The sequence below is a fragment of the Nylanderia fulva genome, unplaced genomic scaffold (assembly GCF_048542155.1).
Source record: "Nylanderia fulva isolate GAGA-0341 unplaced genomic scaffold, ASM4854215v1 Scaffold99, whole genome shotgun sequence".
Taxonomy (NCBI): domain Eukaryota; kingdom Metazoa; phylum Arthropoda; class Insecta; order Hymenoptera; family Formicidae; genus Nylanderia; species Nylanderia fulva.
This window is the reverse complement of record NW_028191123.1, coordinates 198,095-214,958: the sequence shown is the minus strand read 5'-3', so window position 1 is coordinate 214,958 and position 16,864 is coordinate 198,095. Positions and strand designations below refer to the sequence as shown.

The 16,864-nt window shown below is 26.2% G+C and overlaps 1 protein-coding gene across 10 annotated transcripts in view; it reads left to right on the top strand.

The window, feature by feature from the left end:
- The first annotated feature begins 4,556 nt into the window (after positions 1–4,556).
- magu (SPARC related modular calcium binding-like protein magu) overlaps positions 4,557–16,864 on the top strand; it is a 202,282-nt gene continuing 189,974 nt past the window's right edge. For 2 of the 10 annotated variants that reach the window (XM_085490165.1, XM_085490155.1), the window contains exons 1-2: positions 4,557–4,740; positions 4,822–5,052. In XM_085490165.1, coding sequence (XP_085346291.1) covers positions 4,963–5,052 — 90 coding nt within the window. In that variant the 5' untranslated portion in view covers positions 4,557–4,740; positions 4,822–4,962. Of the gene's footprint in view, positions 4,741–4,821; positions 5,053–16,864 lie in introns of those variants that run through there. The other 8 variants (XM_085490160.1, XM_085490158.1, XM_085490157.1 and 5 more) reach the window with 8 other exon arrangements.

Sequence of the window (16,864 nt, the reverse complement as noted above, 5' to 3'; positions counted from 1 at the left end):
TTCTTTTCTACAAATACTTTAAGAGTCTTTTTTTCAGTTTCTTTATTTGATGTTACTTTTCTTATATTCCATATCCTATTGTCAACACATGGAAATACTATTTATCTCTACTAAGTATTTATTTCTTTAACATTCCTCGTTACATATTCCATTTTATAATGTTATTGAATCTATTGAATTTATAATTACTCTAATTTTAATCCAAACATATATTTCATATTAATATTTTTATTGATATATTGCTAACAAACTATTAAAAGCTGTCTGTTTTTCTGTTTATTGTTTGAGCTATCATTTTTGCTCTGTTGTATCCCTTTCTAAAAAAGGCATGTTATTAATATTGTTGTCGCTTTTATGCGATGTTGATTAACTGTCTCGATTCGCGATTGATATGCGTTATATTCATAGCATAGAGCAGTTATTGAGAGGGTTAACAGTTTGACAGTTGTCAAAATAAAATTAAATAAAATTACAAATATTAAAAAGTTAAGTCACACACACGCACGCGCACACACACGCACACGCACACACACGCACACGCACACACACACACACACACACATTACATAAAATCGGATTATGGCTTATTGTGTTGTCTAGTTTTTTTTATAAAAGAAATTATGTAAATTGTTTTTTAAGATAGGCATGTAATTTATTTTTTCTTTTTTCTGTAACAGAAGTTCTGTTTGCATTCTTTATGCCACCATTTTACATGATTTCTTGATTTTATTTTAGGGTGCATTCAGGAAGACGCTATTAGCTGACAGCATCGTTCTCTGTTACTTACTGAAAGTTAAACAAAGACAGAACACGCTCAAACACTAAAAACGCGCTCCTCGGGAACCCTGTCTTATTTTATTTTAATATTATTATATTTCTTCTCTTCTCTATTTTTTCTTTTTTTTATTTTTATCTCGAACTTTATTTCCGTAATTAAGTAGCTATTTTAATAGCTTATATTCATAATGTTTACTATTTTCGAGTACCTCTCTTGTTCTACTATATTTGAATATTTTTAAGATTTAAACATTTCTTTGCTGTTTAATTACTTATATACAATATATGTATATATGAGTCTTATTAATGTTTATTTCAAATATTATTATTATAGAAATATAAAAAATACTCTGCAATCTAAAAAATACAAATGTAAATATTTCAAGATCAAGTAATTAAAATGCACAAACGTAGATATCTGAAATAATAAAAATAAATATCCAAAAATCTATTAGTTTATAAATATAAAAATAAAAATCACAATTCGAGAAATTTAAAAATAAAAATATTCAAAAATCTAAAAATCCAGAAAATAGTTTTTTATACTTAAAATTAGTTTTTTATACTTTTAACTTAGAAAAAGTATAAAAAAGTTTTTTGTCAAACTATTATTCAAAAGTTTAAATATTTAGGAATATGAAATCATTGACCAAAACTAGCAATTATCCATTTATTCAAAATCACAATGTTTCGATTATGTGATTGTGGTCCTTATCAAATGAAATAAAATTGAATTAAGATGACATTGTACTTATGTTACATTAAAAAAAGAGTCAAATAATTAAAGAAAAGAGACAAAGCCGACATCTCACACAAAAGCATCGTTAAGTTCAGAACTTGATCAATTTTATTTCACTTGATAAGAACCACATCCACATGGTCGAAACGTGATTTTGAATAAATAAATAATATTGCTAGTTTTGGTCAATGATTTCACATTCCTAATTTTACACTAGCGACTATATTTGAAAGGATTTATTACATCTTTAAATATTTATTTGAAAATTTAAATAAATCTAAAAACAATATATTAAAAATAAATAATTATAATTGAATAATTAAATTGTTCACACATTTAAAAACTATTAATAATTTTATTATAGATTTTTTAAAAAATGTGTAATAATGAAAATATTTATATAGATTAATCAAACGTTTTTTTATTTTATTATAATTATTATGCTTTATAAAATCGAAAGAAGAAAAGGTAAAGAGAAATAAGGATTGAAAATTTCAAATCAAGGATTATAACAATTCAAGAATTATAAAATTCTGTATTATTATAAGTAAAAAAGTACAAACATTTTTTTAAGATTTATTATTTAAAAGTTTTATTATTATTTGTGTGTGTGTGTTTAAAATAATTCAAAAATTAGTATACTAAAATTAAATCATTATATAATTAAATAATTAATTGTTTGCATTTAAAAGCTAATACTTTTGTTATAGATTTCTCTTAAAATAATAATATTCTTTAAATAATAATAACATAAATATGATATTTTAAATTGGCCAATAGAGCCCAAAGCGCAAAAATTAATATTTTTATCTTTTTTTATTTTTTTTATTAAATATTTTTTTAAATTATTTTTTATGGAATAATTTTATTAAATATTCTTTAAAATTATTTTTTATGCAATAATAACTAAAACTATTTATATATTTTAATCAAACATTTTTATATTTTGTTATAAATATTATACTTTATAAAATCAAAAGAAGAGAAAAAATATGAAAATTTCAATTCAAGGATTATAACAATTCAAAAATTATAAAATTCTAAACTGTATTATTGTAAGTAAAAAAGTGCAGTTTTTTTTAAGATTTGCTACTTAAAAGTTTTGTTATTATTTGTTTGAAATTTAAATAATTCTAAAAATATACTAAAAATAAATAATTATATAATTAAATATAATTAAATTGTTTATAATTCAAAAACAACTAGTAATTTTATTATAGATTTTTTGAAATAAAATTCTTTAAGAATATGTAATAATAACTAAAAAGATTTATATAGAATTGTTCAAATTAACACTTTTTTATTTTATTATAATTATTATAGTCTATAAAATCGACAAAAGAAAAAAATAAGGATCGAAAATTTTATTTCAAAAATTATAATTCAAAAATTATAAAATTCTAAACTGTATTATTGTAAGTAAAAAAGTGCAGTTTTTTTTAAGATTTGCTACTTAAAAGTTTTGTTATTATTTGTTTGAAATTTAAATAATTCTAAAAATATACTAAAAATAAATAATTATATAATTAAATAATTAATTGTCCACATTCAAAAATTAATAATTTTATTATAGATTTCTTAAAATTAAATTCTTTAAGATATGTAATAATAACTAAAAAGATTTATATAAATTTAAGCAAACACTTTTTTATTTTATTATAATTATTACTTATAAAATACTTTATAAAATAAAAAAAATAAGTTTTGAAAATTTCAATTCAAAATTATAATTTAAGAATGATAAAATTCTAAATTATTATTGTAAATAATTATATATATATATTTTTTTTAAATCTACATATTAATATATTATAAAAAATTCTTTATTTTGAATACTTAAGAAATAAAGCGTAGATTTCTACTCTTGATGAAGGAATGGAGTGTATATCGTTAGAGGAAAAAATATAGCGGCGAAGTATTGGAATACCATAAATATCTATCGTAATTTAGAAGTTTAGAATGAAGTTTAGAATAGAAAAAATACTCTGCAGTTTAAAGAACAAAAATGTGTTTCAAGATTAAATAATTAAAATACAAACGTCTATCTCGTATCTAAAAATCAAATCTACCTATCTAAAAATAAATATCAAAAAATCTATTCATTTATAAAAATCGCAACTTGAGAAATTTGAAAATAAAAATATTTAAAAATATAAAAATCCAGAACGTTAAAAGTATAAAACTACTAAAAATTTTTTTAAAGCTATTACTTGAAAATTTTGATACTTGTTTAAATTTAAATAATTCTGAAAACATATTAAATATAAATAATTATATAATTAAATAAAATATTCACACGTTCACAAAACTAATATAATTTTACTATAGATTTCTTAAAATAAAATTCTTTAAATATATATGTAACTAAATAAGTACTAATAACTAAAAAGATTTATATATAAATTAAGCAAACACTTTTATTTTAATTATTATACTTTAGAAAATCGAAAGAAAAAAAATAAAAGAAATAAGGATCGAAAATTTCAATTAAAGATAATAATTTAAGAATTATAAAATTTTAAACTGAAGAAAACTAGAAATTTGAAAATTTAAATAATTCTAAAAACAATATATTAAAAATAAATAATTATATAATTAAATATAATTAAATTGTTTATAATTCAAAAACAACTAGTAATTTTATTATAGATTTTTTGAAATAAAATTCTTTAAGAATATGTAATAATAACTAAAAAGATTTATATAGAATTGTTCAAATTAACACTTTTTTATTTTATTATAATTATTATAGTCTATAAAATCGACAAAAGAAAAAAATAAGGATCGAAAATTTTATTTCAAAAATTATAATTCAAAAATTATAAAATTCTAAACTATTATTGTAAGTAAATATATATATATATTTTTTTTAAACTTACATATTAAAATATAATTTTCACATATTTTTAAATACTTAAGAAATAAAGCGTAGGATTTCTATTTGTGATAAAGGAATGGAGTGTATTTCGTTAGAGGAAAAATCTAGTGGCTCGGAATATCATAAATATCAGACGGTTGCTCCAGAGGTCTGAAGCAAGTGGCAAGTGCCAGTTGCTCCGCGGCACTCGTTACGGTTGGTCACTCAGAACGCTTGGTTGCTGTCTCTTAAAAGGATCCTTCTTTCGGCCGTCTCTAACCTTTTGGTCAGTCGGCGATTATCCGGAGAACTCGCGTGGAAGATTATTAATTGGAATTAATTGGACTTAACTGAGTGAAGTTGCAGTGTATGCACGTCGAATATAGAAGCATATATATATATATATATATATATATATATATATATATATACACATATATATAAACAGGGAACGTGCTGTATGTTAAGAACGCAGGAATGTAGCGACTGTAGCGAGTGAATAGTGTCGTGTATGGGCGTGTTTTTCAGACAAGTACCTTTGATCTTCGATTGTTCTCTCTAAAAACATATTGAAAAGATTCCGGGGAACATGACGTTACCGACGATACGCGTTGCTATATTCATCTTGTTGCTCGTCGTTGATCTTTATCATGCAACTAACACCGTGACATCAGCTAAGGTATTTAAAATTTTGTTTATTTATAAGTTGATTCGATTGTCTTTTAATATCTTATTGTATGTGAAACATATAAGATTTTTATATTTCTTTTATACATATATGTAAGAGGTATTGTAAACTTTTTGTAATAATAACAAATCCAGTTTACAGTTGATTACATTTAATATTAAACATGCATTTTATAGGTTGGCTATTAGATCGACATACATTTGAATATTGCATCTATAATGTTGTTTAATATTTCGAATTATTACTCTTTCTCTATTCTTCTTTCGATTTTATAAAGTGTAGTAATTATAATAAAATAAAAAAACTGTGTTAATTTGAACGATTCTATATAAATCTTTTTAGTTATTATTATATATTCTTAAGGAATTTTATTTTCAAAATATCTATAATAAAATTACTAGTTTTTGAATTGTGAACTAATTATATTTAATTATATAATTATTTATTTTTAACATACTGTTTTTAAAATTATTTAAATTTTCAAACAAAACACTAATTTTTTCAGTTTAGAATTTTATAATTCTTAAATTGTTATAATCTGTACTGGAAATTTTCGATCTTTATTTCTCTTTTACTTTTCTTCTTTCGATTTTATAAAGTATAATAATTAAAATAAAAGTATTTGATTAATCTATATACAAATCTTTTTAGTTATTACTACTTATTTAGTTACATACATTTAAAGAATTTTATTTTAAGAAATGTATAGAAAAATTATTAGTTTTTAAATGTGAATATTTGAATTATTTAATTATATAATTATTTATATTTACTATAATATTTTCAGAATTATTTAAATTTAAACAAATATCAAAATTTTCAAGTAATAGCTTTAAAAACTTTAGTAGTTTTATACTTTTAACGTTCTGGATTTTTATATTTTTATTTTCAAATTTCTCAAGTTGTGGTTTTTATATTCATAAATGAATAGATTTTCGGATATTTATTTTTAGATACAAGATAGACGTTTGTATTTCAATTATTTAATATTGAAACACTTACATTTTTGTTCTTTAAATTGTAGAGTATTTTTTTATATTTAAACTTCAAAATCACAAGAGATATTTTTAATTAGTTAATTAATTAGTTAATTAATATATATCCTTGTATTTCCAATAAAAATATTGTTGATAAAATAACTGAGAAAATATTTATATCTTCATAACAATATACTAATATTTTGAGTTGTAAAATTATATAAATTCATTTAAATCAATAAATATTGATACATAACGTATTGATATGTTTCTCAAGTTATCAGAAAAATAATTGCAATAAGACTTTGTATTAAAAAACCGTCAAAAGAGAAAAATGATCAAAAAATATTTATTTAAATTCGAATATTTATTTTAATTTACAAAGCCAATGAAACAAGTTTTTTAGGCTTAGCAGCTATTTTTAAATTGTGGAAGCATTTCAAGGAAGGAATTATGTAGATAAATGACAACTCGGGAAAAGAATGCTTAAGCATATCAGTCAATAACGCGTACAACATAAAAGCAGAGAAATATATTTGAAAGAGAAGATAGGTGGCCATCTTTCCAGGAATTAGCTCATAATCTCGATGTTTCTTTGTCTGATGAGAAACGTTACTTTCAGCCGACATTGTATATGTAGCACTTAACTGACACTTAAAAGACTATTGATAACACAACAAATATATGAGACACACACTGTGTTACAAAGTTATAATAGTATTGGAAAAATGTAACAATGATTCAAATTTTTATCATATCTGACTGAATTGATACTGAATAGTGATATTTTTGATAATTGATATATCTTTGCAACAGCCCTCAAATATGTAAAATTTTTAGAATTATAAAATAAAAATGTAACTATACAGAGCATAAAAAAGTTTTTAAGTTATTTTTTTTGTTAAGATTGATAAAAATACAATATCTATAATAAAATATATATCTATAATAAAATATATATATATATATATATATATATACCTATGTAAAATAATGAATATTATTTAATTTAAACACTAAAAAATTTATAAAAAACGAAAAAGTATGTTTTTAACATTAAAAAAACGACCAATAATAAATTATTTATTAAATTAAATATCTCATTACGTTTCGACCTCTGGTTTAGGTCTTTTTCAAATGAAAATTCTCTTTAAGATGACATTATAGATAAAGAAGTAACACCCTTATAACATATCAAACAATATATAAAAAAGAAACCTTGTGTCTTAAAAGACGTCTCGTCAGTAACAATGCGTGTTCGACTGATACAACAAAATTTTAACTATTTGAATAGTTTAAATTAACAAAATTTATCTATAATTTCATCTTAAAGAGAATTTTCATTTGAAAAAGACCTAAACTAGAGGTCGAAACGTAATAAGATATTTAATTTAATAAAGAATTTATTGCCCAGTATTGGTCGTTTTTTATGTTAAATACATTACTTTTTCGTTTTTTATTTCTTACTGGCGAATTGATTACACACACACTTAATCAACTAATTGTAAGACATACATCCAATCAAAAAATTTATACTATATAAAAAAATATATAGGCATTAATAAATATTATTGAGATAACATTTTATTACCGATATGCATGTAACATTAATTACATGATATGCAAGCAAATTATTGTAAATAATTGTATTGTAATTAAATATATATAATTCACAAAATAATAATTTTTTTCTATAACTTTTAATTGAATATTTGAAACATAAAATTTAAAACATAAATATAATATAACTTAAATAAATATTCAAAATTAATATACTATATGATAAAAGAATAAAAAGATAATATATTATAAAATATATATATTAATACACACATAAACCAAAAAACTTTAAAAAATAAAACTGTAATTATTCTGAAACTTACTTTTGATTGACACGATAACTTTGGTGTTGGCGAAATAAAAAAGAAAAAACTTAGGATTTAGTTAGATAATTTGCTTTAAATGATAATAATTATCATACGTATTCATTATATAATTAAAATAAATATATAATTAAAATTATTATATTAATTTTTGTATTTTTAGAATATGTAAAAGTTGATGAATTAAATAAAAATATGTTTATGATTTCGAATATAATTACACTGGTTATATATATTTGCATTGCACAAATATAGAAATTACTTACAAAAAATATTTTTTCTAATATACAGTGTTTCAGGAGGAGTAGTCAGCATTTTATATGATTGTACGTATCATTTTAAGCAAAAAAAGTTTATATAAACATGAGTCTTATTCTGAACAGTTATTATTACATATTCAATCTTAAAAATCAATAATTTTGTAGAATTAATTAATTTAATAGAATTAATTTAGTAGACCCAAATGCTATAAAATAATTACATTACATTTTCGTCATTTTCTGTTACCACGCCACAGTTACAAATGTAAACATTAGGTCATTTTTGATAAGTCATGTGTTAATTTAAAACTTTGGATTTCTGGTGTAATTGAAATGCCTTATTTATTCATGCCAAAATTATTATCAATTAATGCGAATTATTATTTATTAATTATTATTAATTATTTAAATTTATTGTAAGCTTAAAATTTAATGTAATTGTTTAATAGAATTTGGTTGTATTTTATTAACAAGTTAATAAATAACATATTTGTCCTTAAAACTGAACACACTGTATCTTTATAACCGTCCAGAATAAGGCACATATATAAATATATAAACTTTTTTGCCCAAAATGATGTACAATTATGTTCTAGAATGCTGACTATTCCTCTGGAAATATTCTGTATATCCCTTTTCTTTTATTATCTTAAAATCGAATTTTTTGTAGTCCTTGATATTTCAGAAAGGCTAACATCAGTTTTGTCAATATTTTGATACTTGATCTTTTGATTGCGATTAGTTTGAATAAAATTGATAAACTTAGTCCTGAGATTTCATATAAAGCGCCAAAAATATTAAAATATTTAATTATTACGGTCGAACGAGAGAGGAATCGTTGCTTAAATTTTCTTGATCTATCTATTATAGTTTTAAATAATACTATTTACATAGACTAGTATCAAAAAAAGACTTTTTCTGGCAGGGTGTTGTCATATTTTTCCAATCATCCCCTTTACCACAAAATTGCAATAATTTATAATTTAACAGATAGGTGTTTATTATTATCATCACATCCACAATTTTATAATAAAAATATTATATTAGTGGTTAGGATACTTTTGAGCAATGGTTATCCTCTCGACTTAGTTTTCAATAAAATTAATTACCGTATCAAACATCTTGTTTCCAATGGTATTATTTTAAACAGACACATCAATAACGATAATAATAGTATTAAGATTGAGTTAGCAGAAGAAGAAAAAACAATAAAATTTGTAGTTATTCCGTATATTAACCGAATTTCAGATATGGTTGTCTCTTCGATTAAAAAGTCGAATAATGTTAATATTGGTTATAGGTGTTTGAATAAACTCAACAATATTAGAAAAACTCATAAAGACCAAAATGTGCATTCACAGAATTCTAGCGTTGTTTATAAGATCAATTGTAATGATTGTGATGCATCTCATACGTGGGTCAGACGAAGAGACAATTAAAAACTAGAATAAAAGAATACAAAAATAATATCAAAGGAAACATTAATAGCTTCTTGGTAATATCAGAACACATTAACAAAGAAAAACACGATTTTAAATGGGATAATGTCAAAATTTTAGATCATGAAATTAATTATTATAAGAGGATTATTTCTGAAACGTTACACATAAAAGAACAGAAAAACGGAATAAATTTAAATAAAGACACTGAGTTGTTATGTGATTCGTATTTTGATATACTTGAGAAGTTAACAGACATAGATAAAAAACAAACAACACATGTATAAGTTACAATAATATAGATATAACGTGCTCTCATCACAATATATAAAGGGACAATGACACTATTTTATCATAATTGTGTTGAGAACAAAAAGGAAAATTCAAATGGCAGTGGGAGACATCCTTATTCACATAAGTAAGCTGATTAATATATTAATTATAAAATCAAATAGTTTTCGTAATTCACATAGTCACAACGTTAAGATTTTTTAATTTTTATTGTTTATTTTAAAATAATGTAATATAAATTGTTTTTTTTAATTTTTTGTGCATCATTATGTTGATTATATTATTATATTTAGTGGCAGAACTAAGGACAACGATTTCCACGTCGTCAAACGTTGGAATTAGAAGATGATCCCTTCAATTCAGGACTCACATAGTTTTAACAGTTGTAACAGCAAATTTGCAATAATCTATATAAGATAAGGCGATGACACACGAAAAAACAGGAAATTTTATATCCTTTGGTTTGCATTTTTTAGCCTAATGACTCAGTTCCGAAGACTTGTTTTTTAAATTTTTATTGTTTATTTTAAAATAATGTAATATAAATTGTTTTTTTTAATTTTTTGTGCATCATTATGTTGATTATATTTATAAGTTTAACACTGATGAAGACTGTAGTACAGTGGAAACGTTTGTAAAATTTTAAAATATGTGAATTTTTAACATTAAAATCATTTATATATTAATTTAGTTTGTTTTTAATGTTGTTCATTAGTTGGCCTTAATTCACCAATTTAATAATTTGTTATTTTAAATACAGAGCGGGACTGTTTATTATTTTTATTTACATTTTATTATTAAAATTTAAAATATTTATATTTATATGTAAAAAAATAAAAACCAAAAATTGAAAAATTGAAAATTGAAGCCTTAAAATGTATACGTAACAAATAAAAATTTAAAAAATAAGTAATTATTCACTGTTTCGATACAATAACATCGACTATAATTGACAGTCGCAAATTGTTCACTTATATTTAAACTTCGACTATATAAAAATCGACAATATAAAAAGAATTGTCTAATTGCCTAATTTAATTTGCAATTAATTATAAAAATTATAAAGAAAAGATCATCAAAATGATATAGAATTATGATTATCAGAAAAATATATTTGCGATTGTTAACTGCCAAGTAGTTTCCATGTTACATCCACTGTATGAAAAAATTATATATCAATAATTATATTATGTCAAAAAATAAAATATAGATATATTAATGCAACTAATGAAGTAATCGATTGTGTCATTTATCAGTTTATAAATGTTAGGCAATGTGTAAGAATTTTAAATTTATAAAGCATTTCAAGATATATGTATGAAAGAAAACTTCTTCTTATGTAAAATCTCTGAATAAAATGAAAATAAAACAAAAATGTAGTCTATTGAAATATAAAATTAATAAGATACAACATTGTCATAAATCATATATCTCTACGTATTTTATTCTATTTATATTATTTACATCAGAGTTGGGAATTAATTGCAACTTTCGGCCCAATTTTCGTGATTGACGCCCACTACCCCTGTTAGCAACAAGTAGCCGGACGCGCGTAACTAAGGTCTCATACTTATAGCCACAAGAACGTTCGTATGAGAAAGTACTATGGCATCATATGCTTCTAAATTAATTATACTGGTTTACAAAAATATATTTTTTTCATTATTTTAAAGCAGACAAGATCTGTATCTTTTAGATTTTTGGTTGCTGAAAACACGATGTCGCAAGCTAATTTTCATCAGCATGTCATATTCTGATTATGTTTCCGAAATAATAATTAAGGTTTAATATGTAAAAAATGACATTTTTTTGCAATATTTGAAATTTTTTGTAAAAAAGATTAACATTATCTGAAAATTCTAATTAAAATCTTCATAAATGTATTGTTCATCCTTTATAAAATGCATTATTTTTATTTTAATTTATTTCAATATATTTTTTTCAGTCATATTAGGAAGGATTTAAATACAAAGTTTTGCTGAGATAGCAAATATTCCGTCTATAATGACAAAGTCATATAATTATATTCATTTTGTAGTTAGGGCTATATACACTAAAAACACACATACGCAGTTTAACTTATCGTGATAAATTCCATTAAATGTATATATATACATATATATAGGATGTCTCACATATTTTAATTACTTTGAATTTTTCAAAAAACATTTTCGAAAAAATGTTCCAGACAAAAGTTGTATAATCTAAAAGGGAATAAATAAATTGGTAAAATAATTTTTTCTAAAAAATCTTTTCTTCAGGCGCATCTTCATGAAAAGTAATTCTCAGCTTTAATTTTTCATAACCACGACTAAAAAGTAAAATATTGAAATAAAAAAATGTATTTTATAGGGGATAAATAATACATTCATGATACTTAATCAGACTTTCTAGATAACATTAACCTTTTTTACAACAAAATCTCAAAAATCTCAAAATCGCCATTTTTTACATAAAATCTCAATCATTTAGGAAATCTAGCTGACATGTTTAATGTTAGTAAAATTTGGTTTGCAGCATCTAAAAATCTATAAGAAATACTTTATCTGATTTAATATAATTTTTGGCTAAAAACTAAAGTTATTATTAACTGATTAACTGATTTACTGTATATATTCTAGCATCTAACAATTGAAAGATTCTTGTAACACTTTATTTCAAATTTTTGATTTGTCCATTATATATTATAATTGTTTCAAATTATGATATTAATTTAAAATAAAAACTTTTGTACTCGGCTTGAATTATTGTGTTACAATAAAAACAAAATATCGACGGCAATCGGAGCCAGTGCGGATGTCATGCACAAAATTAATAAATTAAAATGAGATCTCAAATAAAACTCATTTATTAAATTCTAAACGTTTCAACCCACTTCGGGTCTTCTTCAGTAGAATCCGCAAACAAAATAAATGTTATTCTCCTCCCTATTCAAACCGTCCGGCCGTCGGAGTGTCTCCCTAACGTGACCATCGTCAGGAAGGAAGCAGAGCACATAAGTGACTCCCTTACCAACACCCGACAGTAAAAACAGAGAGAAGACGATGCTACACGTGACACATCACTATAACGGCAGCGCAGTCGTTAAAGTGATGTGTCACGTGTAGCATCGTCTTCTCTCTATTTTTACTGTCGGGTGTTGGTAAGGGAGTCACTTATGTGCTCTGCTTCCTTTCTGACGATGGTCACCGTTAGGGAGACACTCCGACGGCCGGACGGTTTGAATAGGGAGGAGAATAACATTTATTTTGTTTGCGGATTCTACTGAAGAAGACCCGAAGTGGGTTGAAACGTTCAGAATTTAATAAATGAGTTTTATTTGAGATCTCATTTTAATTTATTAATTTTGTGACATCCGCACAGGCTCCGATTGCCATCGATATTTTGATATTAATTTATATATAATTTACTTTCGCAATGTACAATAGTATTAAAGTAATACAGTCCATTGATACAGTATAATATAGAAAATGTGATTTTTATTATTAATATAAAAATATTAAAACAGATTTTTTTAACGTTTTACTTGTGATATGAACTTTTTACTTATACGCTCTTAAGGCTAAATAAGACGCGTGTCTTATTGTTAGTTGCGCACATCCGGTGACTATTTGTTGTTATGTTCGAGCAACAAGAAGAGGGAGAAGTAAAAGGGGATAGAGAAGAGGGACAATAGGCATTACCACGAAAATCAGGCCAAAAGTTATAACTAATTCTCATCTTCGCAGATTCAGTAGGATTTAAAAAAATCAAAAATATTTGCCATTGTGCTTTTGAAGCAGAGAATTGAGATGAAGAATAACCAAGAATGTTTATAGTCAACGGAAAATATTTCTTATGTAAAAAATCAGTAAGATCTGAGTAAATAAAAATAGCATTCAGAGATAAACATCTTATAACAGAATTTAAATGTCAAAACTAGCCTATATGATTTCTTATAAGGCATTATAAAACATATATTTATTGCAGTACAAAAAGCATCAAAAATATTTTCATATCGTGTTTAAACATTTTCGAATTAAATGCATGTGTAGATATTCATACATGATAATTATTAATTTTAAAGATAAATTAGTTAATTCCAAAGATAAATAATAAATTTATTTAATAAGCACTTTTTGTTGGAAATGGATTAATGAAAGTGGTCGTGATACGAGTGAAGAGGAGGCTGTATTGATTACACTATACTTTATTTAATAAACGTACAGAAAAAGCGCGTAACTCACTACTGTAAAGTGGCACAAAGAATACTAGTAAAAAAGGAGGGAGAATGGCAACGGTCCTGTGTGATTATATGTGTGTTCAATAGATGGAGCCGTAAGTCCAGGACGATTTGTAGACACTCGCGTGTTGCCCGAATAATCATAGTTCTAACATTTTTCCTCGAGACGCGAATGTTCTTCAAATCCGAAGTTAACACGTCCGAATCCCAGTAGCTTCAGACATGTGAGATGCTTGATCCTCGGTAGTCCCTTAGTAAAAACGTCAGCGGCCATGTCGTCGGTTGCTACATGACTGATCTTCACTTGTCCGTTGTTCAATACTTCTCGGACGAAATGATGACGTACGTCGATATGTTTCGTTCTGTTGTGAAAGACCGGGTTTTCCGACAACTTGAGAGCTAATTATCGCAGAATAGTTTTACTTCAGCCAAATCTACAAATCCAAGCTCGGTGAGAAATCTTTGCAAGTATATGGTCTCTTTAGCAGCTTTGGCCAGAGCCGATATATTCGGCCTCCGTGCAACCGTTTTTTGCATTTTTGACTCCCAGGAAATTGGACTTCCAGCGAGTATAAATGAGTGTCCAGTATACGATCTTCTGTCATCCGCGCAATTTGCCCAATCGGCGTCGACGTAGCCCTTCATGGGTTCCAGAGATTTTCCAAAATGTAGTCCTAGATAAACTGTACCTTTTAGATACCTTAACACTCTTTTTGCAGCCATCCAATGACTTTTATCATAACACGAATTGTAATGACTCAAATGACTAACTGTGTAAGCGATGTCTGGCCTTGTACATACCGCTAAGTACATTAAAGCCCCAATCAGTTCTCTGTACGGTAAGTTTTCGTATTCAGATTTGGACAGACTTTCTCCTTTCTTGAGTTTCAACCCCGGATTTAATGGAGTGGATACTGGTTTAGAATTTGACATTCCAAAACGTTCGAGAATGTCTTTGACGTATCTTCGTTGATTCATTGAAATTCTACCGTTGTCTCTTGAAAATTCTATTCCGAGACAGTACTTGATTTCACCAAGATCTTTAACTTTGAACTTGTTAGACAAATGCTTGGAGAATTCTTCGATAAGTCTGTGGTTTCTGAAGGCAACCAATATGTCGTCGACATAAACAGCAATTAGCAGTAAGTCCCTCCCTCGTTTCGTATAGTACATGCAAGGGTCAGCCGTTGATCGAGTGGCTCCGAACTTATTCAATTCTTCGCTCAATTTGGCGTGCCAGCGACGTCCAGCCTGACGCAGGCCGTATAGTGATTTAAATAGACAACACACCTTGTTGCCTTTCTTCAGGTCGGTGAGCATCTTCTTTCCCTTCTTGCTGTCTTCCTTTTGTTGCAAATTATTAAGTCCAGAATTTCTTCCATGTGTTGCGGTATTTCCATAAATACTTTCTCTTCCAATACTCCGTTCAAATATGCTGAAGTGATGTCGAGTTGATTTATTTTTATCCCGTGTTGAGCAGCTAATGCGATCATCATACAAATGGATCCGAGACGTGCGACCGTGAGAATGTTTCGTTAAAGTCGATTCCAGGTCGTTGTGCGAATCCTCTCGCAACAACTCTGGCCTTTCTTTGTTCTAGATTTCCATCTTGACCGTAATTGTTTCGTAATATTACTCTGCTTCCAATTATCTTGCAATCTTTCGGGCGCTCTACGATCTTCCATGTATTATTCTTGATAATTGACTTCAACTCCGTAGCCATTGCTTGAAGCCATTCGTCAGAATCTGCTTCGTTCACTGCTTCTTTGAGTGGTATTTTCGTCATGCACGCAAATTCTGCATCATGGTATGTGTCGTCTTCCTCGTCACTTTCTTCGTTGTTGTATACGACGTATTGTTTCGCGGGTCTGCCTCTAAGTCCGGTTCTTATCTTCCTAGGCCTGCCCGGTCCGCGCTTCTAAATGTCCCTCGGCTCGTCTTCTAAGAAATTATCTACTTTCTCTTCTGCTTCGTCTACGTCGGATTCGTTAACTGCGTCATCGACTTCCGGAATCATTTCATCCTCTTTGGGATCGATAAATAGTTCGAAATAATTAGGATCCGACTTTAGCTTTCTCGAGCACTTCATCATCGACTCTTATTTTCGTCTCACTTTTGAATCGTTCGATAAATTTTACATCTCGTGCGATGTCGATCCTTTGTTCGTCGGAAAGCCATATTCTGTACGCCTTAGAGTGATCTGAGTATCCGACGAATATTTCTCTTTTCGATTGTGCTTCGAATTTGTCTTTGTTGGGCTGCCTGTTTAATGTGAAAACTTCGCAACCGAATTCTTTGAAATATTTTACGGTTGGTGTTGATCCTTTTAATATTTTGTGCGGTGTTTTGCCACCCAAACTTTTAGATGGACATCTATTTCTAATATAATTTGGTGTTTATGGCTTCTGCCCAAAATGATTTCGATAGTCCGGATTGGATTAGAAGGCATCTTGCCGGCTCGACGAGCGTTCGGTTTTTCCGCTCAGCCGTACTATTTTGTTCAGGGGTGTGCGTGACCGTTACTCTTCGCCCGATACCGTTGTCTTGGAGAAAATCATCGAATGCCTGGTTGCAAAATGCATTACCATTATACTGTAAGTATTTGATTCTTTTTCCTGTCTGATTCTCTATAAACGACTTGAAATTCTTGAAGGCCTCTAAAATTTCGTCTTTTGTTTTGAACATACAAACTTTATACGTACGTGAGTGATCGTTTATAAACGTCGCGAAA